The sequence below is a fragment of the Channa argus genome, chromosome 12 (assembly GCF_033026475.1).
Source record: "Channa argus isolate prfri chromosome 12, Channa argus male v1.0, whole genome shotgun sequence".
Taxonomy (NCBI): domain Eukaryota; kingdom Metazoa; phylum Chordata; class Actinopteri; order Anabantiformes; family Channidae; genus Channa; species Channa argus.
This window is the reverse complement of record NC_090208.1, coordinates 26,505,642-26,532,885: the sequence shown is the minus strand read 5'-3', so window position 1 is coordinate 26,532,885 and position 27,244 is coordinate 26,505,642. Positions and strand designations below refer to the sequence as shown.

Here is a 27,244-nt window from a genome sequence, read left to right as displayed (position 1 = left end):
TTGAAACATTTGTTTGAAGTGGTGAGTTGTAGCGTAGTAGTGAAGTAAAAAGGAAGAAATCTGTGAATAAAATTCGTATTTATTTTATTGTGTTCCGTCTGCTAACACTTTCCTTCCCATTCACTTTCTTTTCCAACAGAAGTCAGCCCAAGTGAAGCTACCACAGGAGAACCGAGTGAGGACATTTCCTTGGATGTCAGAAGCCCCAGTAAAACGGTGAAGGTGGAGGCTGTGACGGGCGCTAAGGGGAGAGCGAGGGACAGCGGTGCCACACCATCTCGTCACAGCCACTACCCCGGGAAGGACCAGCGGAGGAACTACCAGGTGCGCTGGCGGATGGAGTACCTGATGGACTATGACTGCAGGAGACACGGGCTGATCTGCATGGTGTGTGGAGCCACTCTAGCCACGCTGAAGGTCAGCACCATCAAGAGACACATCCAGCAAGTACACCCCAACTCTTTGTATTACAGCCCGGAGGAGAAGCAGCAGGCCCTGCTGAGCTACAACCAGACCGCCCTGCACTTCATCCACTCTGACGACTGCTTCACCTCCCAGGACCACGGACGCTCCGAGCTGGCTTCCAGTCCAGCACATTTTGGCACTTAGCAAAAGGGCTTCCGTCTGTTGTCCCTCACATAGCCCCCCGTTCAGAAACAACCCTCCACTTTCTGTCTAAAAGAGAAATTCAGGTATTTGTCAAACATGTTCCTACTTTTCTTTTCCCGCTTTTTTCTTTCCTTATACTCTTTTACTCTGTTGTTTTTATTTTGATTTCCCACATCTCCCAAAATCAGGTACTGGGTAAAATGTTGCCAACCCCCAGTGTCATAACGGAGACACATATGAGACCACATGGTGACAAACACCAGAATTTCCCTTTGAATCACAATCTGAGATTAACGGCACGTAACAGTTGCCATACAGGAAATGGCACCGCCCAAAAATGTCATGTCCTACAAAATTAAAGTCCAGCCAATCATTTGAAACTAAAGCCCATTTTGGACGAGACACAAAGAATCTCTGCACAAGCATAGAATCCGAACAGCTTAATATGGAATCTTTAAGAAAGAAGTAAAAATGTAATGTGTAGTGAGATGACTGAATTTCACCAGACACTCTCTGTGTTTGCTTAACTGTGCTCACGTGTTTTTGAAACGTTCCTTCACAGAGTCCGTGCTCTGTAGAAACGGGCGTTAGACGAAGGATCCACGCGAGCACTGTAGTCATTGGAAAACACAAGGCCTTCAGGTGAAACTTCACTGGATTTGTTGTGTTAGACACATTTTCTAAAGGAGGCAACGTAAATCTGAGCTGAGCTTTTGCTCGGAAGCTTAACTTTGGTGAACATTGACACACAAATTTGCACAACTGACCAAAAACAGCGTGGACAGTGCTGGGGGGGACGTACAGCCTAAGAGAAACAGAGGAAATGTGTTGCTGGCGAGGCAGCATTTACAGTTTAGAGAAACCACCATGTCATGTCCTTCCTGCCTGGCCTGCATGTGAGGTGTTAGCTCATTGGCTCCAGTAGTTCAGCCAACTAGCATCACTAGTAGTTCACTGCTGGTTGCACTGGTTTCTTTTACCAGGACAGTGGATTTTCCTGAGTCACATTCTGGCATTACTGATATGGAAAATGAGGATTTAGGCTTCACACATTGTCCTGCTCCTTCACTGTCTAATGAGTATCTGGACTTTTAGTTGTTATTGGCACAACGACATATTTATGTATTTCCTGGCTACTTGTTATTAACATTCAGGTCCATGCGAGGGCCCGGGCCTAGTTTCTGCTTGGGGCCAGAGTCTTATGCTCTCAGGAAGTTAGAAAACAGAGTCTTCGGCGAGGCCGAGCTGAATTAGTTTTACGAAGACAACACAGCACTTTGTCCCCCCCAAAAAATGTACTAAATCCTAGCTTTCCTTGTGTACAGCCAATAGAATGAGTCTGTGTTTGACGTTATTGCTGAAGACAATGAATGCCAGCGTGCAGTCAGTGAGTTCAGATCTCTTGATTATATTTAATTCCTTGTTTACAGTGGAGGACAATGATGTCCTCCCCTCTCATCCATTCTAATGAGATATGTTATCTCTGTGTCATACTGCTACCCCAGCCTGCATCCTTTCCATCTTTACTAGCTCAACTTAGCGAAAGCAGCACAAAACAATTTACCAATATTTTTCCTTTATACAAGCACTTTTATGCACCCTGGTTTCTACAAAATGTGTTTGTAATTATGTCCAGTTTTTCTACTTTATTCAGTAATAATAATGTCGTTCTGGAAAAGGCTGGAGAATTTGCTTGTTGGACATTCACTTTGTAAAGTTGGCTCCAGCTCTGGTACTACTTTGTTTTTCATTCACAATTTATGCAACAAGAGAAGTTAAAAGAATAATTTGCAGCTGTCTGTGAAACGTCTGCCATAAAAATGTCACTTCTTCACCTGAAAAATGCAACTCAGGGATTCTGTTTTCACCAACAACTGCTTTTGTCGGTTAACTTGTAGAAACTTGTAAACTGTAAAAATTTGGACCTACGGGACACATGTCTTTTGGGGTTGTACAGGTGATGGCACACATACCGCAGAGTAATGGGACCACTGGTAAAATAATGAAATAATCAGAAAAACATTTGCAGAATCAAGGGGAATTATCTAGTGAATACATGGTAATGTTTGGAGCTGGATGTTTTGGTTTTGAGGAAATAGTCTTAATACTAAAAAGTCAAGTATTTCAGAAGAAATGTGTAAATTGATCTTTTCGAATGCATAACATAAAAAGGTTGCAATTTAGAAAAAACACATTGGGAGAAAAGGTCATTTTAAGAAAATGTTTAGGGGGAAAATATATACAATATATTAATAATATATTTTGAGAGGGGGAAAAAAAAATCTTATAATAAAATAATGGAGAAAAAAAAGATCATTGTATTAGGAGAAAATCTGTAATGTTTGTAGAAAATATTTGAATTTCGCAGAAAAGTCACATGTAAGTCAACACATAACATTTTACACTCAGAGAATGATACGTCTGTGTCTTGAAATTTAAAATTGTGAGCAACTAGTGTTCTCAGAATTATGAATATCTTTAAAAAAAAAATAGTTTATTTGTATTCACAAAGTCACTTTTTTCATAAGGGTGGCCCTATTACTCTGTTGTACCTAAATGTGAATGTGAACACGTACATTCTAAATTGTTCAATTTTTGAAAAATGATCAGAATTGACCTTTCAATATAAAATGATTGTAGTGGTGAAGGAAAAGTCTCTACACTGTCACAGGACAGAAAGTGTCATATGGACTATGGCCACATCATTCTAGTAAACAAATCTGACATAGCACTTAATTTAAAATGAAGTAAGTTACAGTAAGATGAATGAGAGCATTTGGTGAAATGACTTATGCATTTGCTTGTATGCGTGTTTATTCTGTGTATGTGAATGATTATATTGTCATTTCTTTTCACTTTGACATCACTCAACATTCATCTGTACATGGCCAACATGTGAGATATGCATTCTCTTCTCAGTGATCTTTGAATAAATGCTCACCTTGGGGCTGTCCACTTATTTGCGCTTTGCTTTTGCTTTTGCAGGTTTATGTTTAGGGATTTGTTGATCGACATCTCCACCTGTGTGCAGAACTTTCAATTGGAGGTTTATACCGAACCACGACAGACAGCAGCCTCAAGCTAAAGCTTATGTTACATTTTACATTTTCATCTGGCTGCATTTGAAATCCTGTATCCTCCCACACTATTTGCATGCTGGGATACTGTAGTCGCAAAGCCCTCATGTGCCCACTTACCCAGAGAAGAAGTAAACAGACCAATTAAGCTCGAGTCCTTTGACGTGTTTTTATTAATTTCACTTTGACATCAGTACAGAGACCACAAACTTTTTTTTTTTCCCCCGTTTTCTTTCCCAAAGCTTCAAAAATTGGAACCACAGTCATAGCTAATACAAAACAGGGCCGATGTTAGTGAACAACCTGTAGATACCAGTAAAGAGCCAAAAGCAAAAGCAGACGCATCAAAGACAAAGTCAAACACACTCCTGCGACACACTTGCGTACCCGATGAGAAAACAGGAGAAAAGCAACATGCTGTGAGGGAACAAATATGTCAGGATTTCTTTATATTATATATTAAACTCTAAAGAAATAAACAAACTATGGTTCTGAGAAGTATTTACCTATTAAGCCTTGGTAGCACACGAACACAGGTAACCTGGCCTTTCTTGAAGTTTCACTTAAAGGTGCAGTACACATAAAAAGCTATGTAGCTTTCACAGCAAAACACTTCTGGGGAGCATTCAGACAGATTGGTTCTGCTGGGTGACTATTAAAGGGTTGATTCAACCAAAACACAAATGTAATAACCGGGGATAACTAGGCATGTAAACGGATTCAGTTCCATTTATTCTTCCACGATTCAAAGACCTACTATTACATTAGTAACTCTATACGCGCTTAGAAGAAATAGTTTTCTAGAAGTTGTTGTTTAGGTTCTTCAGTTTATCCACAAAGGACCAGATTTTGGAAAATAAGTTCATTTAGCAATCGCAAATTCATTCACATAGAAGTGGAAGCAGATACTTCATAACATGCAATTTGGTTGAACTGACCCTTTAAATAAAGCCATTTCGTTTCGACTTTATAGACAAAAATTAAAACTGAAAGCGGCAATATGCAACTTCTTCACTCTCGAATAAAGAGAATGCATGAGTATGTTATCAGCCTCTGCATTCAGGCCTGATTCCCCACTTCACTGTTGGAACTGCAACCTGCTCTTCAGCTGAGGAGCCGCGTTGCACGTTTTGACGTTTTAACACCCAGACTCCAGATCGGATACCATGCAAAAAAGGAGTCAACCAAGACATTTAGGAGGTGATCGCAGTGAGATGAGACAGTGGAGGGCATGCACGGAGAGGAATGTTCCACCAGAGAAAACACTCAGCACGCGGACACTAGTCTGAGGAGTCACTGCGCAGACAGTGACATGAGCTTCATTGTTGGCCAAATTAAGCTCGGTGCTCAGGGGAAACTGGTTCCATGGCAACTTATGTTGGAGATCAATGAAACAAGTCAGTAAAATACATCATTTCATTCATTCTATATATTCATTCCTTAAAAACAATATCAAAATGCAGTAGTACTAACATGACTATGGGTTTTTTTACTGACACCATTCAAACAATCACAATAGTCACATGGTGGTGTGAGGGTCAACAATATGATGCAGCCTATATAAATGGTGAAACTCCTTCCAGCTTCCACTACGACATGTGCTCCATAGCAGTCAAAGCACAAAGTGACAAACACAGCTCTACAACAGCTCTGAAAACTACTTCCGTATTCCCAAGCTACACTTCTTTTAAAAATAGTGCCCTCTAACTTTGTTACACCAACTCCTCATGTCTAAACTATTGCTGAGGTTATGTACGGAGTCTAAAACATGCCAAAAGTTATTCTACAGTGCTGAACTGTGAGCAATGTGAGCAACACAAATTAAACCTATTAAACAGTGTTTTAAATAAGTATTTCTCATATCTTTCTTTTCCATTTCATGATTGCTTACAATATGTGTAGGCTAAACATTGACTTGTCAACTAACAGTAAATTTGTAAAAAGCAACAGTGATTTTTTTTTTTTTTTTTTTTTTTAAATGTACCTTCCCCTTGGAAATAATTGTGGGGTTAAAAAAACCAAACAAGGTCCACTTACTTTCTTTGTCCCCATGAGGTGTTATCTTTGCCTCATGGCCTTCAAAGCTCTTGCAAAATATAGTCAGCACATTGTGTAATTTTTTACAATTATAATGAAATGTGAAGAGGTTTTGATACATTTTAAACTCCTGTTTGACACTCAGTACAAGTTCAACTGTAGATTTTTTGCTAAAAAACAAAAGCAAGCTGGGAAGACACTGTGGGATTTAGGGTGTGAGAACACATCAGGAGGTGTATTTCTTAACTTATCAAACATCAGGAATTTACTTGTCAAGAGGCTTTGAAAAAACCTCATTTAAGATCATGAAGTTCAGTGACACTTAACACAACTCTTACAATGCTGTTGTCAAGCTAGTAGGGAGTCAAAGCAGCCATCCTATCATTAATATTAATGTAAGTAGTGATAAGAAGAATCAGAATGTACAAATGCATGAGATCTCAACACTTTGTGGCTTGGACAGGTGCAACAAAAAAGGAGTTATGACTGCTGTAAGTGAGGGAACTTTCCTTTGATATAAAAAGCGAGGCTAACATGTTCCATACAGCTGAGAGCCTGTAGTTATTTTACGGTGTATATACAAACGGAGAACTGTTCCAAAAATGCCTCGGATCAATAGAGGGTGAACTAGACCAAATTATCACAGCTGGCTCAGTGTTCCAAACCTTTTATTTCAACCTGCTCATGGGTTTAAAAAAAAAAAAAAAAAAAGTCCAGTGCAATGCAGAAACTTTACATACAAAACTAAAGTGAAGAGAAAACGAAACGAAGTCAATAACCAGGCCAATCAGTAACAGCAAAACCCATTACCAGTTTCTAAAAATGAGCTCACATCCATCCATCCAAAACAACTGTAGAGCAAGAGAGCAGGATTAGACTATTCCTACCACCCAAAAGGTTGCGTTTTTCTTTTTTTTCTCCCCCAATCAATGTTTCCAGCTTCAATTACCCATTTACCTTCAGGGAATTGTGTAGTTTAAAGTACAGACATTTGCTTTTTGTGATGGCCATCATTCACCCCCTGCTTGCTGTACACAACAAAACCAGGTCATAGATTCAGTCTAGTTCACTCAACCCTGCCTCCATTCCCCTGTGGGATCCCCACAGATGTGTGTGGAGTCTGCCGTGGTATTACATCACTTCTTCGCTAGTGATGTGCACATCTTGTCTGCACAGGCACAGTTCTTGTCTAACGCTTGCAAGTTAAGCTGCGCAGTAGTTTTACATTGAATATCGAGTAGCTCAGAGGTTTTTTGCCTAGCAAGGTTCAGTGTAGTAGGATGGTGATGGGAGATGGAGTAGGGAGGAGGACTCAGACTAGGGCAGGGATAAACTGGAGAGAGGTAGAAGGGGGTGAGTGAGTTTAAGGTGGTAATGGAGATGAGGATGATGGTGATGTGGAATTTTCTAATGATGGGGGGGTTGATCATTCAATTTTGCTGCGCTTCACAGCTCCAGGAAGTTTCTCTTGCAACCTGGGGATAAGAAACATAACAGGTATAAAATTAAAACAAATATGATCACTCAATGTATACATGAAAACTGCAGGTGGCAGACTGATTACATGCAACACTTTATCACTGTGGATTAGATTCACTTACTTGGCAATTGTGGTGTTGACTTGGGTACGTACTAGGTCAATGTAGCGATCAATCTGGGTCTGAAAGGGATGACGAGACAATGAGCATCTCTTAACCTTCTCATGTCATAAACCCTTATCTGAAATCTTATTGCCAACTAGTCAAACATATGAGCCATGTAGATCCAGCTTGGAAGACATTTAAATTTGTGGATTAATTGAGCCAATCTCTGTCATTTTAAATGGATTGAAATTAGCCAATATCTGTGCTCACGCTGTAGCAGAAACATATGCTGCCTTTTTTATTTGAGCTGATACATTTCAACCAGTGATTAATGGTTAATTTTAATGTAATCTTTCTATTTACATAAAGTAAAACAGTAACTAACTAACTAAGTGTTTTAGAGAAGCTGTTTCCAGTGCCCTATAATCACTGTGTAAAGTTCTGCGGTTGAACTGAAATGAAGTAGTTTAAAGGATATTTTTGTTGTCTACCAACAACATTTTTAAAATTAATTCTAATTGATTTACTTGGCTCAATGTACTTTTTTGTTTTCAATCATTATTTAAAATAATTCACATAATTTCATCAAATGTTAATTGAAACTGAACATATTTGTCTCTCATTTGTTATTGTTGAATTGTATTTTTTATAAAGGGAAAAAAAACAAAACAACTTTGGCTTTATACATTCACCAGTGGCCTCACTGCACTCTAAAAAACACCAGGGGCATTGGTCATTAAAAAAACCCATATCAGGTGAGCACTGCTCAAGACACGACAACAAAAATATTATACTCCATCTGATCTGAGAATGTCTCCAGAAAGAACAAGAGTCAAGATTAATAAAGGAGGGCTAATAGACTACTTTACCTAGCTTGCTACCTTAACTTGGACCCACTTAAACAGCTGGATGGTCAGATGGACAAGAAAACCTATTCATTAGCTCTATTCTACGAGTTAGTGAAGTGAGGAGCTGCATTTCCCACTCTGACGTTTTACCTCTCATCTTAAAGCTGAATTGAACTTCGAATAAAAACAGTTTTAAGTGTTTGATCCAAAACCCACTGACTCAGCAGCTCATTTTGGAGGAACCAGAGAGTGTAACCAATGACAAACGCAACCAACCAACGAACAAAACAAGCTTCAGTTTACAAAGTGTGCGTCAGACAGTTACTGTGTAAATGACACTAAAGTTGTAACGTTTTACATAATGTGCATCGTGATGCAAACATCCATCTTCTTTGACCCATCAGTGCAATGACTTCCCAATCTCAGCAGCTGGACACTGGAGAGCAACAAGAGGGGCACAGAAAGCCTTTGGTGCCCGATCAAGATGGCTCATCCAGTGAGCTCACTGCTGATGGGTATATTCGCTAAACACTGCTCTCAAAGGCAGCCTGACACTCCCTTCATCATCTGATGCACTCATCATGCCCTCACCTTGTTCTTCTCGTAGATCGGAGGCACGGCAAAGAGCAGGATGTTAGCTAGAGAGAAGAAAGTGAGGATGTCATATCCTGGCATTTAAGAGCTTTGAAACAAAGATTAAACACATAAAATGTTCCCAAATGTCATGTAAAAGCAACCAAAGCTGGGCTGGTTGTAGGACTCAATTTCCTCAGCCTCATCTTTGAAAAATGCCCAAGTAAGGTAAGAAGCTGAGTTCAGAAATACACTCACATGCTCATGTAGCTCACCAATTATTGTTAGTACTACTATAATCAAAAAGCAGTGGCATGTGGCTGTTTTTGGCCTCAGGGCTCCAATCCAGGGCAAAAGCAACAACTTGCCACTGCTTTCTGACATTTGACCTTTAGAAGAATGCAGTTTGTTTGCAAAGACTATTACAACCACTTAATAAATGGTGAGCTGGGGAAAATATCTAGAATTTAATTTAAGAGGTGGCTTTTTAAGTCACAAATGTCAGTTATTTCAAAAGGAACAAAACACAAACGTGCACTTTCTTGGAAAACATGACACTGTCGGCATGCTACTTGTTTCCCAAGCCTCTTACCCAGGATGAGAATAGTGATCCCATTGAAGACCGCTCCTACATAGGTCAACAGCCACATAACCACAGCCAGCTGGAGAGGACACAGCAAACAGAGCATTAAGGGTTGGACGCTTTTAAGGGCAACATCCAACACTTTTCATCACCTAGCTCACTGATATTCACTGAATAATAAAGTAGAATTATATATTTCACTGAGTTGTTTTTGATGAGCAGAATGAGTGAAGACAGGTTTCATGAAATTCACGGAGCTGTGAGAGAATATATAGTGTACTGTAGTGGTCAGTATGTAATGACTGCAACTGCTCACCTTCAGCGAGTCTACGATGTCCTCAACCAGGAAGAGGTGGCTCATCTGCTTCAGGGCTCGGTTGATATAGGTCAGACTGCTGTCCACGTGCTTGCGGAAAGTCTCTGGAGGGATGCTGACATCCTTATCTATCAGTGCTCTGCAGAGGGGGAGAAATAATGAGGGGAGGAGCATGCAGACGAATGAGGCTGGACGCAAAGTGCTGCAGGAAAACATAATAATGCACAATACAAAAGCAGCATGTAGAGTAAGAGACTCAAGGGGGTAACAGTCACATGGGGATTTACTTTCACTTTAGGTGCTTAAGAAACAAATGCTCATTGTGACACAAACCGATGGTAATCTGGGGGAGTTTTACGGCATTGTTGGCAGTGATCGTCTTAGGAAAATAAAGAGATTTCAAAACTCGCTCTCCAGCACAGGGGAGTCTGTGATGTGATGTTCTGAAACTCAAGTAGCTCAAACTGAAGTGAACAAGTTCTGTACTTTCCAGGTTTGGACACCTCTACGATTACTATTTTGCTTCAACTGCACAAAGACTTCAGGCCTTATTAGAGACAGACCTTCATCTTGTCACCATAGGTGACTTGGTGTACACTGCTGAGCAAAAATGTCTATTTTATGTCATTTGTTTCCAAAAATGAATATACAACCCAATAAGTGTGCAGAAAGCAAAAGGGTGTGAATAATTTCTGAAGCAAAAATGTAATCCTCTGAATAAATCGTCTCTGTGTTCCATGTGTAGGGTTCAGTAATCTGTTTCCATGGTGTCTTACCTGAATATTCTATTTCTATCACGTGAAACATACTTTCGCATATTGGTTGCCATGGCGGCATGTGCAGATGCAGTATGTCACAGACCAAGTATTCTGGGGCTTTCGTCAAGTGTATAAAAAGAAAGTGGCATCTGTGATCAAAATGCTGCACAGCCTGATGGATTTTTCATCTTCCCTGGTTCAATACTTCAATTTCACCTAATATAAAATTTATCACCACAGTAAAATGGAACTTTTTTGCATCTAATTTGTAGCTGCTAACGTAAGGGGACTCACTCTTACCTCTAAGACTGTATATTTGGATATTTGTTCTGGGTTGCACTGAGTAGCTACTGTTTCCCTGTGGAAATGACAACCTCAACACGAAAACTTAGCTACTATGAGCATCAAATTACAACATTTTACTGAGCTTATCGAACCTGCCAAATAACGAGGAAAACCAGGTTCAATGCACATGAAGGAATTACTAACTGACTTTCTTCTCCAATTGCTCTTACTTGAAGGGGTGTCCCTCGTTAGACTTCTGCACAGCCTGGACCACAGACTTGTAGATGCGGAAGGTGATAGTGACACAGAGCAGGGCCAGCAAAAGGTAGGAGATCACGCTGATGACGCTGAAGGCTGCGAGCGACAGCAGCATCAGCATAGACAGACCGAACACCAAGCCCGACTTCTTGGGGTCTCGCCAGTGGATCAGATCCTTAACTGTGGGTTAGGGCGTTACAGTTAGTCAGCTGAGACTTTCATTAAAACACAAAACAAGCACAAACAGTGATGCACATTTTAACCTGTAATAAACATATGAAGTATTCTGGAATCAATTCAATTACTATGGTCGGTCAATAAATCATACATCAATAAATGATTGCAGATATTTGAAATTAAAAGATTTTTAATGAACAGGAGCAATTATGCTCCTAGATTGCTAAAGGGCTTTGAATGAGAAACATCGGGGGAAAGATCTTTGAATCTGACTGATGTATGCTTGGTGCTTCCGAGAGGAAAAATACAATGCAGGAGTGGGTCGTACTGTCAGGTGGACTTGAGCTTTATTGCAGGCATGGTGGGTAGTAAGTGCTTGCACATCTGCATTTGCCCATGGTGTGACACAGTTCTATCATTTGTTTGTACAGCTGTGGAAAAAGGGAGTGTTTGATTTGATGCAGTGGATCTCCCTGCTGATACAAACATGACACAATCATTATTATGTAATGATGAGATTGCACAGGGTTATGAATTGAGATCGGCTTAAAATTGTTTCATTGTCACTGATCATTCTAAGCACAACATGAGTATTTGCAATATATCTGTTGGATATAATTCATCTGTCTAGAGGCCTGCCACAAAAATGACATTATTGACTTATTGTACAATATTTGAGCTTCTGTCAAAAGCTGCGGATCTTCTGTGTTTTGCAATTGAGGGGAGTTCCGGGACAGTACAAAGTGTAGGTCATTTGTGTCTTGTTAGAAAGTGGCTATGTGCTCAAGGACTCAGCACAATTCCTGAGCTAAACTACACAATAGTGCATTGGCCTGCAGTTATGAGTGACAATTTTAATTTAAATGTACAAAAGACGTTTGCAAACAAGCTCCAAGAACTTATGCTGCACCATGCTACTTTGCAATACAAAGGGAAAGTCAGCTAGACAGACTTAAAGATCTGGCCAAGGTGTAACACTATTTTGTTACTGAATGCCAGAGTACAGCTGTCCAATTACCATCTTCACGTTCATTAGTACAGAGGGAAAAACATTTGTAGGCCGACAACAGTAGCCAGTTTTAACTGTATCTCCGTTAGTGCTGCAGCCCTGATGCATGGTTATATGTTATTTTGCAGATCAGTTAATCTATGGCAGAACAAACCGTGGAGCCTGAGCACACAGCTACCATAGTTATAGCAAAGCTCATTTACACACTCAATTGGTACATTTACTTAAACCTAATGTGTATTACATTGGCAAAGTGCTGGGTTCTTAAGAGTTACTGCTTCTGATCATCAACAAGATACAGTTATCAATCCAACAAGCAAGACCTTCCAGCTTCCCGTCAGTTAGATGGGAGTAACATACCAAACACGGATAGCTCAGTATTCACAAATGCCTTTCTTCCACTTTACCGATGTTCACACAGAAGAATAACACCAAACAACTAAGCCTGGTTAAAGACTGAGAACAGGTCTGGTAGCAGAACTAAGGAAATCAAAGAACTGCTTCTTAAAGACCATTAGATAGATTTCACTGATTAATGGTGGTAGTGAATGTAAAAAAAAAAAAACTCTAAAACTCCAAAGGCAGTAATGAAAATATCATTTCCAGCATGGCAACAGACACAACCAGTAAAACAAATTCACTAGTGTACACTCTTCTTAATAACCTACTGAGTTGTGGCACAGCACTGCACAGAAGCACTAAAATAGCACAAGCTTGTGCCTGGTACAGGGGGATTCAACATCACATGCTCCTATGCAGAACAAGTTCTCTTCAACATTAAATAAATCATTAACGTTTCATTTTGCAAACAATTAGAGAGAAGGCGTCACAGAACAATGCTTGTAACAGCTTTAAAAGGAAGCTAACCTATCTGGCATTTCCTGTGGCTTCCCTGCAAATGTTCCCTTAGTTTCTGGATGCTGCAGTGCCAGCACTAGGGTTCTCTGGTCTGCCAGTTCTAGGTTCAAGTATTCAACACATGTAGATGTAACACTGAGCTTGTTAGGATTGCTGTCTGCATACCAGCCTCTGTGCATTTGTGGAATGGAGATCATGTTTGCAGAGAAGGGCAGGGTATGTGGAACTGGCTGCAGTAACTCCTGAAATAAAATATGCTCCAAGACTGTGGCTTTGCTAGTGTCCATTTTTATGACTTGACAAATGAGACCTAGAAGAACTGAGGGCAAAGCTGCAAATTTCCTATGATGGCATCTTTCCTCACATGTCTATACCAAGATAATGTGCAATTAAATGCTCTTTTAAAGTATTATGCCTTGTTGTCAAATCAGTTTTTTCAAAGTGGGTTGTGGAAAATGGCATGAATGCAGAAACCTGACCCTGGGGATTGAGTATAGCATGTGACTTGCAAGGTTCTTGAAAGTCAACACTTGGCCACCATATTTAACCCCCCACCAACTCTGTTAATGGACCACTGCCGAGCTTTAAAGGACAGAGGGCAGGAGAGGGTCATTAGCTCAAATGCAGTAGTGATCACTGGAAAATATGCAGCCTTAATGTCCATATCACACACACATTGTGGATTGGCTGCTGTAATAATATGTGACAACTGCAGTCTCTACAGACTATAAACTGTCAGGTAAGACACTGTGGCTTTAAAGAAACATTATTGTATCGAAAGTATTTAGTTGAATATGTAAAAACACATCCTCTAACATGAAACCATGGGGGAGCAATTCCCGATATTATTAATACAACGTTGAAATGCTGCGTAGCATTACATATTAGCCAAAAAGGAAGTTTACTTTGGCTTTAGAAGATGTGACTCTCTAAAGGAAGCTGTCTCCGATAATGTTTAAAGCATTTAGAAATTCTGACACACACAAAGAAAACACCCAGTTTAATTACCCTACGGCTTTTTGGCATTTGAGGCTTCACATGTGCTATGATGCTTTAATAATTTCGACTAGCAAAGTCTACAGGTTCAGTTAGTGCATAGGTAAAATGAGTCCACGACTGACTAAATCCACACACACAAAAAAATGAACAACTCTATGTGGTTTGGATAAGAAGACTGATGACTGATGTGTAAACAGTCAACTCTCCAACACTGTAAACTCTCAATAACTATATGCAAGTGTATGGCAGTGAGCCTGGTTTAATCAAAAGCAATGAAGTTTCAGTCTCCTCTTAGAGCTAGACAAACAAATTCATAGGCAAATATTAGCAAGGGGTGTATCACAGAAATATAGATATTAGTGTTAGGGGAGGAATGGGACTATGAAGTCAAGCTACACATTAGAGACCTTGACATACTTTTTTGAGCGGACAAGAAATGACCAAAAGGACCAAAGGATGCACTACACATCCAAAAACCACAGAGTAAAGATGGATGAAAGGTGTGTTTGCAGTTACCAGTTTTTCCTACGTCTTGTCAGTCAGGTTATCCCTTTGTATATAAAACTTTAAAAAAGAAAAGAAAAAGCCTGCAGTTATAGGGTTCAAGGGATCCTGTTGATGTGCCTACATGAGGTTAGAGGCCTACTGCATGAAAGGAAGAAGTGTTACCTGATATGTGAGTTAGTATTGCTGTCAAGACATGCTCAGCAAGATGATAGGCTTCAGCCACCCATTCATCAAAGGCTTCCCCTTCTTTGGAATATGTGCTGTCATATGCACGGTTGCTTTGAGAACACGGTGGGTTAGGATCTGAGATAAAGGTAGGTTGCATTCTAGATGGGGTGTCTGGGTGAACATTGTCCTGGTCAAAAGCCTCCTCCTCCTCCTGACTGCTGCCCAGCTCTTTGAGAGCACTGATAGTAAGCTGTTCTTGTTCAAGATCCATCACCATGGTTGGAGGGGAGTAGGTGGAAGGAAACCCAGATTCAGAGAACTCTTTTTTGGAGGGAACATTTTGGTGCACGTTGCCAGGTTCTTCATCCTGCCTTGACTTCAGGCACTCCCTCATGAACTCCACAAAGCTATCTGTAGGGTCAGAAACTGAGCTGTCAGGGTCAGTGACTTCTGGGTCGCTTGTTGTGCCAAGATCATGGTGACCTGCTTCAGGGTCCTGCTGGGTCACCAAGTCAATTTTCTGTGTTGGGAGAGATTTTCCATTTGCCATGCTATCTGAAAGAGCATCGGTGGTAATTTTCTTACTGTCCTGATCGCTGATGCTGCTTTGGAAAGGGAAATACTGGTCTTGGGAATATCCACTTAGAGATGACACACTTACTGGTTCAGCATTGTCACTATTCAGTGACGGAAAGTCATCCAGATGATCACTTTCCTCTGGAAAACTCTGTGCATTGCTTGTCTTTAGTTTTTCAATGTGGATTTCAGTAGCCTCAGAAAGAAATCGCTCCTTGGCATTGTTTAGCTTTTGATCGTCAGTGTTATCCAAGGGAGATGATGCATCAAAATCATAATCAAATGACTGTCTGTCATATAGGTCATCTTGCATGAAGCTGGTTTTAGAAAAGGAGGCCGTTTCCACATGTACCTCACCAATGTTGCTCTTTTCATCCTCTTTGGATTGGGTGTAAGGAACTGGTTCCTTGGAGATAAGATCAGTCTTATCAGGTTTGACTAAGATATCTTGTCGTTCATCTGACCACTCGTCATCATTGTCCTGGAAGTCCACTTCTTGATTCAAAACTACTAAACATGAGGGTTCGTCATTTATTTTATCGGAGTTTGTTTGGGACTCTTCCGCCTGTGTTTGGGAAAACTCAGAGACAGAGTCGTCTGAAACAGCTACATTGGGTAGGACCTCAGGTTTGGATGGAGCTTCCTGACATACTGTTTCGGGAAGAGATGTGATTATCTTGTGTTTGGGAGAGTATTCGTTATCAGAGTCTACAGGAGAGGATGGGGGCGAATAGCCTTCCATGAATTCAGTTTCTAGAGGGCGGGTCTTGGGTGGCTCATTTTTTTTGTACTCTGGCTCTGGGGTTTTTGGAGTCTCTCTGGTTGAGTCTTTTATAATCTCATAATCCTCAACTTCCTCCGTTTCAAGCTCAAGTTCCATTTCCTCTTCACTGTAATTTGGCTCATCTGTTTCAATGACATTAATTGTTGGAACCTGCATCAGCTTCCTCTCAGACTTTAGTGGAGGGGTCACTTTACCCTCAGTGGGAACATTGGGAGTGGCAGAGGCAGGTGTAGGATCATTTAAAACTGCTGGATCAGAAAAGGAAGGAGAAACAGATTCGGGAATGATGCCGCCATCCTCAATGACAGTATCATCAGACTCTCCTGAGCTCTCTGCTTCATTTGCTTCACTCTGCTCCAGCTCTCCAGTCCAAGGGGTTTTCTTGTCATCTGAAATGCTGTGTTTAGCATTGACACTATCTGGTGGAGAACCAGGAGGCGATGGGGAGCCAAAGCCTGCAGGAGGTGGAGGTGAGGGTGGCAGCTCTGAATCAGGATTTGCTTGACTCTGGATAGTGGATTTTTCCTGCTGGTCCCACATGTAGGCTGTTGGCAAAAAACGAAGGTCAAACTCCTCCTCAACAATTGGTGGCTTATGAGCATCACTGTCATCTTTCAGTTTCGGAGGTTCAATAGGAGAATCCATGAAAGCATCAGGGACACCAACAAAGGCAGCAATACCATCAGGTGCAACTATCTCAGCCTCCTTCTCCTCCTTTGATTTAACACTGTCTGAAGCCACGGAGCCTTTGATTAAATCTACAGAATCAAAGTTTGGCACAGGAGGTAAATAAGCCTTCATCCACTCTTCTGTTTCTTCAAATTCATTTATTTGTCTTAAATCTCCAAGAACTTCAAATGGAGATTCAGGTGAATCCTGATCAGATTTTTTCTGGGAAGTTGGCATAATTTTGTCAGCAGGGGGTTTCTGTGTCTCAGTTGGAGACTTCTGTGCCTCAGAGGGAGATTTCTGTGTCTCAGAGGGAGATTTCTGTGTCTCCGAGGGAGATTTCTGTGTCTCAGTTGGAGATTTCTGTGCCTCCGAGGGAGATTTCTGTGCCTCCGAGGGAGATTTCTGTGCCTCCGAGGGAGATTTCTCATAGTGCCGATCCCTAAAATGAGAGAAACCTGCATCGATTCTGAAGTCAGGTTCCTTCTTTTTGGCAGCAAGAGCTTCCAGTGCCTTTATTCGCTCTGACACTGGAGAGGTCTTTATCGGTGAATCTGGTTGGCCATCCGGTGGCCCTGCTTCACTCCCATAATGACCAGGTGTGAATGAGCCAGACTGAGAAGGAAAGCGAAGCGAAGTTGCTACACCTTCAGAGGGCTTGTTGGAGCCTAGGATGACTCTTTTGTCTGCTTGTCATGCGTGAAGATCCACAGCGAAGAAAAAAGGGGCGAGTCACATAAGTCACAATCACTAAACTCCCATGCAAGTCTAATAATATTCAGCAAGGCCTTAGTGTTGCAGCCCAAGCATTCATGCATCGCACCGTGGAAATGTAAGACAGATTTAAATAATGGATGGGATTGTTACTTTCATGCTGATCATAAGTACAGCAAAATTTCCATTAAGGAGTTCACAGTATAGCAACTTGTCAGCATGATCAAATTCACAAAAAAATAACCAAAAAAAAAAAACAAAAAAACGTGACAATGAATTACTGATGGTAGCACTTTTAAACCATATGTGACTACATGTCATTTGCAATTTGTCTAGCAAGCGTATAGTACTTGCCATAGCTTAACTTGCAGGCATAAAAAACAGTTTCTTTTTGATAGTGTTTATCTGATATGGTTATTTCATTAATACATTCTTTCGCCACCATTACATTTGATTTTGTAATTTTTCTCTAGCAGTTGAACATGACAATAGTGGTTATTTGATGTAATTTTTCAAAATGCAGAATTGTAAAACCAAGTCAGCCCCAAATATATCATCCATTCTCTTAATCCCATTAAATTCATAATTTAATAGTTTTTACCCAAGTCTTGAGTATTTGTGGTTATGTGTAAAGGCTTTAGTAAAATATAAATGCTACTAAAAAGTCTGAGACACTTTGAGAGCTAGTGCTAGTGTTTACCACATAGGATCCTCTTGCAGAACAACACAATAGGACAGTAAAGAAGAAAGGAAATAAAAGAACTAGAAAAAAAAACAGCTAAAGTCAAAAAGATAATACCACAAGGCCTGCTGTGGTAGAGAAAAATATTATAATCCACGTGAAACAAAGATGACTGAATTTTCAAAGAATTCTAAAATTCAACTGGCCTCTCTCTACCCTGGTAGTGTATCTCCTCTTCCCAATGGCACCAATTTAAGTTGAAACAAAGAACATAGTGTTGGAGTAACAATTCCAAAGTTAGTAGTTTGGCTCAATTTAAAATTCAAAAACAAAAACAAAAGAATAATCTCGAAATTTGGGAATGTTACAAAACTCTACAGATGCAATAATTTTGGTCAGTTACATACTATATATAAATTTAGTGTTTGTTAACGTGCAGGTAACCGGGTATTTCCTCAGTCGCCTTCCGTCCCATAGGGTGATGTGACTCAATGCCATCCTGGAGGTGACAGAGTTCCAAAGAGGTTTAAAGCAATGCTTCCATCAATTATATGATCCCTTCCAGCACCACTGAACTTATATGTGACTTTCAGGACTAATAGCGAGTCCTGAAAATGACATAGAAGCATCAACATGTCAGACCTGCCCAACCTGAGCACTAATGACTCCACCAGTAATGACCAGAAAATACAATTTACTCATCAAGCACAAGGAAGTTAGAAACAGATTCATTTTGTCTCTACTTCAACAAACCCAGCAACGGTTGTTCACTTAGTTGTCAGCATGATGCCTTTCCCAGTCCCTTTATAGTTAGAGTTTTCCATTTGTGCCTAACTGACTGGTCTACTTTGTCATGGACAGCACCACCACCTCCCCTGTTCCACAATACAATGCCTTGTTTAAACTAGGCCACATGAATGGATTTCCATCTCACCAGCAGTGTTGTAGTCCTTTGGCTCTGTACTTGTAAACAAATTCCATAACAGCTAATGCTCTCAGAATACATGTACACACATTACATACAGGGCTACTTGATCAGTACCTAGACTACTTCCAGCAGCATTATCTTTGAGTAGTTGTTTTATACCCTTGTTTAAATATAGAAGTCATCAACTTTGCTTAGTAATAGGCCACTAATTACGTAGCATCTGCCAAAGTAGGCCTCAGTGGTCCACAATGCCTGATTTATGTAATACTCTTTCTGCACTGTGATTATGTCCAAGGCATGAGCATTAAAACCCTTTTAGGGCTCAAGCATGCATGGAGGAATAACTTATATTCTAATTAAATTGGAAATAAATACATTTAACTGAACTAGCAGAAATCTATGCTATAATAAAGATAGGGTTTCATTTTTGACCTTGGGATCATTAGTAAAAAAAATAATTGGTCCACAAACTAGGTCTGGGTAAACATACTGTATTACATATGTTATGATGATCATCATATTGTCATTAGGAGTGTGCTTTAAACACCAACTACACTTCTGATGACAAACAAGAAAAAATGTTACTCAGCTAAATGAATATAGCTGGCCAACAGTTAAACTAGATAACTAACTATTTTGCCAGTTGTCTAGCAATCCTACAGCGTGCTACGGTCCTGAAACATCAATCAGCAGGATTCACATCACATTTAACATCACACTCCTCTACAAAGATCATTTTACAACTACCATCTTATGCTATACAGCTCAAGTTTTGAAAAACCTAATGAGTGGATCTAGCAGTCTTTGCTTCTTATTCAGGATCACACTCTGCTTCATAAATAGCTACACACTCTGTCTTAAATTATACATCTATATCTGCAACTATTAATGGAAGTTCTTAAAATTAAAATACGAATTACGATTGGCTGGGGTTAAATGTGGGGTTAATTCTCCAGGCAAGCGGGATTGGTTGTCACGAATGAGTCAAAAAGTTGGTGAGCAATCTGGGTTGGAAGGAAATCTGGATTTAGAGAAATCTAAACAATTTTAGGTGATAAAATGGCAGTGGTGTTTTGGTAAGGCAGTCGTCCACAGACCACAGGGTCAGTGGTTCGATCCCCGGTCCCAGCTATATGTCGAAGTGTCCCTAGGCAAGACACTGAACCCCTAACAGCCCATTCCCATCCCCAGCTGTGCAGTGCCGGTCTAAGCCCGGTACAAATTGGGGAGGGTTGCGGTGTAAAAACTGTGCCAAATCAACATGCGGACAATGATCCGCTGAGGTGAACTTGAACTTACAGGATAAGCCGAAAGGACAAAAAAATAAAAAATAAAAAAGGGCAGTGGTATTTAAAATATACTGTATGAAAAAATATTGAGTATTAGATGTGACATTCTTATATTTGACATTGACAGAGGAACCTAGTAAGTAGACTTTGAGTTGAGAAGTTTATCTCAAATGTTTTTTTGTTTTTTTTACATTGTCTAAACTTTACTAGTTCACTATAGAACTAGTTAATTTGTCATCAAGTCTTCTTCTCTGAATTTAATTTATTTATATGTGCTGCATCAAATACTTATTTTAACTGTAACGCATAAGTCTGATATTTTTTCTAAGGAGCAGGGTGCCATCACTTTGAGTAAATGGATTAAATGAGTGTGACGTAATTCTGTAATGGAACCATGTTACCAAGTATACTTTATGGCTTATGTTATTATCTATCCTAATCTAAAACAATTCAACAGAACACACTTTTAGTACTGGCTGTCATTTACGGACACACCGCTCAAAAAGAATCTGAAAATAGAAGCAAAATGTATAAAAGAAAACCTACTATTTAATGCTTAAGCAAGTATGTGAGACATGCACAAAGCCTACACAGCCATAAGCAGATAGTGGGGTGGGCGAGTGAGCAGCCACAGGCAATGGCAAGCTCAGACTGTTGGGCGGTAGATGATTTCTCCAGTGCCACTCATCCTCCAGAACGCAATTGCCTGGGCTTAGGGTGGCTGAGATACTAGGGCAGCAGGAAGGTAGGACCAACCCCCAGGGAAACCAACCTGATCCATTTTTAGGTTTCTGCTCTTGTGCGCACAATGTGAACTTGAACTTCTCTACTTTCTTAAAATAAGGTGGCAATCTTGGGATTATCTTGAACCTACAGTCAGTGCCGCTGGCCTAAATAATAATTGCTAGGAGGTGGTACAGCATAGATCAGATTGCCAGCAGCAATGTTTTACAGGTCTAATTCTTGGATTCTGGGGAGCAGCAATGAGCAGCACTGACTTTTGAACAGACTTGTCCTGCAGACGACAGGTGATGCACTCCAATATGATACATCCCCCCCTAAAGCAACAGAGAGACAAAATCTACTGTGCGTGATTGCCTATAAGCTCTGGAGGTTCTGCTGCACAAACTATGGCCATGTATGCATACTTTTCCTGAAGCCCTAACAGTGGGCTAAACAGACCGCTAATGCACCGCCAATTACAATCAGTGCAGTGACTGGGTCAGCAATGCTGGAAACGGATGGGAGAGCGTGACAGTTTGTAGAAGGAGGGGTGGGTAAACATCAGTCAAGCTAGGGAAGGAGCTGAGTTGAGACTAAAGTTGGGTACGTTGTTGGTTTCTTTGCAGGTTTGTTTTTTTTTATTTGATTTATTTTATTATAGTACGAGCAGGAGAGGGGCACTAGAAAAAGGGCAATGAAGTACAGCGGTGTAGCAGCAGAGGGAGAGAGCAGGCTAGCAGCGTAAGAGAACCATACACTTGCCTTGAGGAGACTGAATGAGAGATACAGGCGAAGAGGAAAGAAAGGAATCTGAAAAAATAAACAGGACAGAAGAATGATCATCCTAGAAGAAGAAAAGAACTGCTACCAACTACAACCATTCAAATCAGACATTATCTTATTCAGCCGTAAAAACTTCAAATAAAGACCAGAAAATACTAAAGTTAGTAATGCCTCATGCACATTCTGTCATTCACTTTAATAAACCTACAAGAGCTAACACATGACTTATATTTGCTATAAAGACAAGACAGTTTACTTAAGAATCATCAACAATCCTTAACATTGCTTTAATTGTTGGTAAGAGCAAACAGATTTGCTTCCTAGAATTGACCTACAATTAAAGGACCACTGTCTTTTATGTAGTTATGCTAGACAGTAGTAGGACAAAGATTTGATGGACATATTGTGGACAGCTCTGTCCAACGCTCCTGTCTAAGCAGTCAGCTCCATTAAGAATTAGTTTTCCCACTTCAGCATGGAGGAACCTGACTTGCCTGAGTCCTGACATTGACACCATCCAGTGACTCCGATAAACCAGAAGACCCACAGTGAGCCAGACTATATCACCCAACATAGTATGTGTTAGACGTTACTTATGCCGTTGGAGCTGAATGACAGCAAGTCTGTGGAAAGGCTGTTTGATAAACCTATTGAGATTAAAGTTAAGACTTGGGACCTTGATGTCATAGCAATTATTCCATTTTAAGCTGCGTGTATTTAAGCACAAACCCTAAAGATCATCTTCTTGCATCCTGAAAACAGCATCCTTCGTGATGAAGAAACTTGATTCTCCTTACTTAAAGTGAAATATCTTCAGTCATGGGAAAGGATTGTAGTGTGAGAGCTGCAGAATTACTCAAAGGAGGTGTGGTGTCTACCTTTAGTTCCACTCAACTGCAATTTGTACAGGCTGAGCTGGCTGGGTTTGGTTTGCCCTGGCGCTGCAACATTCCTTCTCTCAGATTCACGCAACTGTTATTCTCCAAACACCACACCTTCACTTTTTTAACCGCAACGCAAGGTCTTACTCCTACTCGTTTAACATGTTCACATCTTTCTGTGAAATACAAAGCATGCGTTAATGTGATGGTTTCAGAGAACCATCACATTAGTCAATTTAAACACTTTAAAATCACTATCTAAAATCATGTGCACACACATCACATAAGCTTTGTAATATAATGAATCAATATGCTAATTATGTGTCTTTTCTTACACATTGTAAAAACGTACTTCACTTCTCTGCTGTAATCTTGAAATACACAAAAATACAGTAATCTACAGGACCAATGAGGATGGCATGACTTGAGTTCAGTGATGATTTGCAAAAAGGACTGATGTCAATGACAAGTGAGTGAAGTTATTACAGTAGGATTTAGAGAAGGTGTGTGACTATGCAGTCAGAGTAGAATGGTTGAAAATGTTGCTATCATCCAAAGGGATGCTGGTACTTTGATGAATTTCAGTTCTTTACTCACAAATGTTCTATTTCATTAGATCATTTGAAATATTAAAAGATTGAGCAATGTAGCTTTAAACTGTGAATGTTTTGGAAATCATTTTTGGATTTTCACATCTGTAGGGTTTACGTCATGAATATTGCAGGACTGTGGATTAAATATGTCATTGGCAGTGATACAGCTACTTCAGCACTTTGGCCTTTAGCTACTTAGCATGTGGGTGGATGTAATGGTGCAGGGTCGCTCTGCAGCCATGTCTGCCATTCCTGCTTACAATCCTTGCCATTGCTCAACTGTCTACCCCTGTGGGCTATCTGACTGCCTCTGTGACCTTAGTGATAGGGTCTAATACAACAAGGCACGGATGAACGAGGGGCACCTTGGTAAGACTGGGACTGTGTGTTTCACTTCCAAGTGCCATGTAGTGAGCAACTATCTTGATCAAGTGGACCAAGTACTGATGACATTGATATGAGAATGATCACAAACACCCCACCCCACTAGGGGATTATAGTACAGTGCAAAGAAGGAGCAGCACTGTGACCGACAGAAAGTCTACACATTGAGTCTTGTCTCAAAACAAGCAAACGACAAAACTAATAGTGATAGGATTTGGGGGCAGAGTAAGATGATGAACACAGACAAGAAAATCATGTTTTTATAGTTGAAACACGAGACTTGCAGGCTGATTAATGGTGGATGAGTCAAAGTTATACAGGCTGGACAGCTGTGTCAGCCCTATGAATAATTCGAAATGAAAGGTGAAGTTAAGGCCTTGAGTAAGATAAAGGTTAGTTGGCTCATGTAAGAACATCCTTGTGAGGAAATATGAGCAGAGCTTGCTCTAACACCCAACAGAAAACTAGTTATAAAACAGTGAACTAATAATTCCTGTTGGATTCCTGCAACAATCTGTGTTGCATCTCAAATACTTTATTCAAAAAAATAATCTGATTCTGATCATAAGACTACACACATACATGAATTCCGTAGTTACCTTCCCCCGGAAATCTGTCGCAATATAGTTTGAGAAATTAGGTCCTCATTTTGAAGTGTGCCACTTCCTTTGTGACTAGTCTCACTCATCAGTGTGTCAAATTAATTTGGCTCATCTAAAGGCAGACCAGGCCATCTGGAATCAGTTACATCTATAAACCGTTTACTACTATTACTACTATTATATTGTGCTCATGTTGACACCATGAATGTGTGTGCTGCAGCAGCTGATGGCGTCCAGTCGTTGTTCCTACTATGTTGTTTATGTCTTACCCAAACACGGCTCATGTCATCTATGTGGCATCAGAAACTGAAAGAAACCTTTGCCCATGTTTGATTTTGCTCAGTCAGAAATTGCACTTTTATATTGTTATATTAATAAATAAGCGCTCAATGTTAAAAAAATTTATACATTAACCAACAAAATAAATAAATTATCATTGGCGCATTTCTAGCCACAATACATCGAAAAATTCAAAATATCTTACATAATTCCAGATGCTGTTCTGCGCTAATCTGTGCAGTGGAGTTAGTGTCCAAATCAAGCTGGAGAAAGCTGGCCGGCTACGGGGTCAGCAAAGTATCTCAAGTGCAATGCAACCATTCACGTAGAATTGGCTGATGATTTTTCCCGCATTGTTACAGTTAGCATTTTAACAGGTCCAAACAATTTGAAAACCGCAACAATGCAGTCCTGTGACATCAGTGAATGCATCATCATTAGCTGAGGGTTAAATGGAAAACATGAATTCAACACCAGGCAAACAAAAAATGCTCAACATAAAAGAAAAAAAGAAAAGAAAAAACAACTCTCCTTTCCATGTATATACGTTCTATATCCTAAACAATTTAAAACTGGTCCTCAGATTTTCTGTTCAAAGCATTCATGTTTTTCAATCCTGCCTACCTAGATGCTGTTAGAGAAGTTGAAAAAACTGACATCCAAAGTTCACTTCTGATGTGGAGCTACTGGGGCCCAAAGCCCAAACTCTGAAGTGACTCAGCAGTGCTGTAATGATAAAGGTTTGTGGAAAGCAATGTCTGTTATCTGTCCAAAAACAACCCTAATCTTTCAAAGGGGTTTTAAGGCATATGGTGTACTGGGTTTGCAACTATGTACTCTGGAGTACATCTTAACAGATAGACCTGTGTTAGTTCAAACACAGCTGGGAATTGTTGATAAGCTCAACGAAAATCCCATTAAGTCCACTAAAGATAACTATGCAAAACTCCCCGCTTCAGATATTCTTAGGAAACAACTTTCTGAACTAGAGTCTCATTGTAATGCGGCCATAGTTGGCATTATTGTTTAGTCATGAGGTACATCACATGATGGCTAAGTAAAAAATTAATCATATACAGGTTACTTTTGTGTCACATTAGATTCGAAGTAATGCTATTTTTTGCTTTTCTCTCCTGAATATAACAAGTTTAAGACCATATCCATATTCATACTCAGTGAGGCATTATGTGCCACACCCTGCCATATCCAGCTGACGCCCACTATCACATATACATTAAATCTCTAAAGCCTCCAATATATTTTCAACAGAATTCTCAAATGGCCCAAGTGTAATGGCCGATTAAACCATGTAGCACACACCAGATAGCTTAACACACACACACACACACACACACAGATGGTGAAACTGCCACTCCCTGACTCAACCTGTTAATAAGGCCCTGAAAGTCAACACTGCTCCTTTGTTTTAATTTGGCTCATCCAAACTGTGTGAATTGAAAAGCTCCAAAGCAGATCAAAAGGGATGAGTTATTTAGACGGAGTAAAATAATAACGCAGCTTATGAGGCGTGATGTTTTGTTCTGGGAATGGTTCCCATTACCCAGCCAGAAACAGGGCAATGCGCCTTTAAGAGTCCTTTCTTTACTGGCAGTTGCCCAGTGACAATGCATCTGCAGTGCAGAGCATCGCATATAGCACAGATAACGCTTTGTCACCTCAAACGCTACTCTGAAAACTGTTAACGTCACAATTTCTGTTTACTTATCAAACTGCATGACCACTTCCCAGAGCTCGACGTAAGAATATTTCTAAGAGTCGACATAATGGCGGACCATCAGCTGCATAAGTGGCACGTTTTTGTTTTTTCATATCCCTTTAAGTATGATCGGCAGCAAGCGTTAGCAACCACAATTCTGTGTCTGCCGCTGAATATTCGGCGAACCAAATACAGCTAATGTCCAGTCGAGTAAATTACGTCATACTCTTACCGTTACCACGTTGACTACTCAGCTCAATTAGCAAAGCGAAATCAAGCTGACACATTCACAAAAGACATTTGCGTGGTGTGTACCAGAACAGGCCCAAAGCCACAGAGTTTAAGGCACGAATAGTAATGGTATTGTTCGAATATGTCCACAACCACGGGTGTTACTTATAGCTGAGAAAGCAACCACGCGCAGGCCGACAGCACGTTGACAAAGTGAGCTTTCTGCAATTCACTGCCTGACTTTAGCGTTACAGTATTAAAGCTGAATTAGTTACTATGTTATGGACATTAACAGTCACCGTGATATAAAGCAATCAGTACGGCGATACACCTGGAAATAAAAACGAGGGTGTAGCTTTGTAGTAAAACGTAAAGACAAAGCAACATTAACATTAACCTAGCTAACGTAACGTCAGACTGTTTCTTACCGGAGAGCTTTGACTCTTTGGAAGTGGAATTTTGCCCGTCGGCAACCCCTTCCGACGATGATATCTGGGCGGACTGAGTCGCTGGATCCATTTTACTGTAGGTTCTGAACAACTGCACAAAGATGATGAAATGTCGGTCGTTTTGATATAGACGGTATTATGCTGTCCTCTCAATGTACATATGTCGTCTGGCTTTCCTCAAATTTCCCCAAGAGCGGAACTGGGATGTGCACCTTAACGCACCGTCCGAGCACTGAGGGAAAGCAGAGATGATGGAGGGGAAACAAGGCAGGCAAAGCAGGAGGGGAAACATGTCGGGCGGAGAGACGTTCAAGG

At 40.4% G+C, this 27,244-nt stretch overlaps 2 protein-coding genes across 6 annotated transcripts in view; one reads left to right on the top strand and one right to left on the bottom strand.

Annotated features, from left to right (window-relative positions):
• Positions 1 to 4,588, top strand: part of zfta (zinc finger translocation associated) — a 12,066-nt gene extending 7,478 nt beyond the window's left edge. For 2 of the 3 annotated variants that reach the window (XM_067524135.1, XM_067524134.1), the window contains exon 5: positions 140 to 4,588. In XM_067524135.1, the coding sequence (XP_067380236.1) occupies positions 140 to 609 (470 nt within the window). In that variant the 3' untranslated portion in view covers positions 610 to 4,588. The remainder of the gene's footprint in view (positions 1 to 139) is intronic. The other variant, XM_067524136.1, reaches the window with a different exon arrangement.
• Positions 3,837 to 27,244, bottom strand: rtn3 (reticulon 3). Of its 3 annotated transcripts, XM_067524122.1 has the most exons (9): positions 26,909 to 27,244; positions 21,773 to 21,820; positions 14,640 to 17,360; positions 10,900 to 11,107; positions 9,627 to 9,765; positions 9,320 to 9,389; positions 8,746 to 8,792; positions 7,325 to 7,383; positions 3,837 to 7,198 (listed from the first exon to the last, which is right to left on the bottom strand). In XM_067524122.1, the coding sequence occupies exons 1-9, from the start codon at positions 26,997 to 26,999 to the stop codon at positions 7,150 to 7,152; spliced, it is 3,432 nt and encodes a 1,143-aa protein (XP_067380223.1). In that variant the 5' UTR covers positions 27,000 to 27,244; the 3' UTR covers positions 3,837 to 7,149. The 3 variants fall into 3 exon arrangements, with proteins under 3 accessions (XP_067380223.1, XP_067380224.1, XP_067380225.1); XM_067524123.1 differs by lacking the exon at positions 14,640 to 17,360 and having other exon boundaries at positions 26,909 to 27,220; XM_067524124.1 differs by lacking the exons at positions 14,640 to 17,360; positions 21,773 to 21,820 and having other exon boundaries at positions 26,909 to 27,217.

Bases quoted from the DNA above. Each gene is read 5' to 3' on its own strand.
- rtn3 (XM_067524122.1), bottom strand. From the start codon at position 26,999: ATGGATCCAGCGACTCAGTCCGCCCAGATATCATCGTCGGAAGGGGTT. The intron at 21,821-26,908 runs GTAAGAAACAGT...TTATTTTTTCAG, and splicing joins CAAAGAGTCAAAGCTCTCCG to ATTCCTTTCTTTCCTCTTCG. The intron at 11,108-14,639 runs GTAACACTTCTT...CCTAACCCACAG, and splicing joins AATACTAACTCACATATCAG to TTAAGGATCTGATCCACTGG.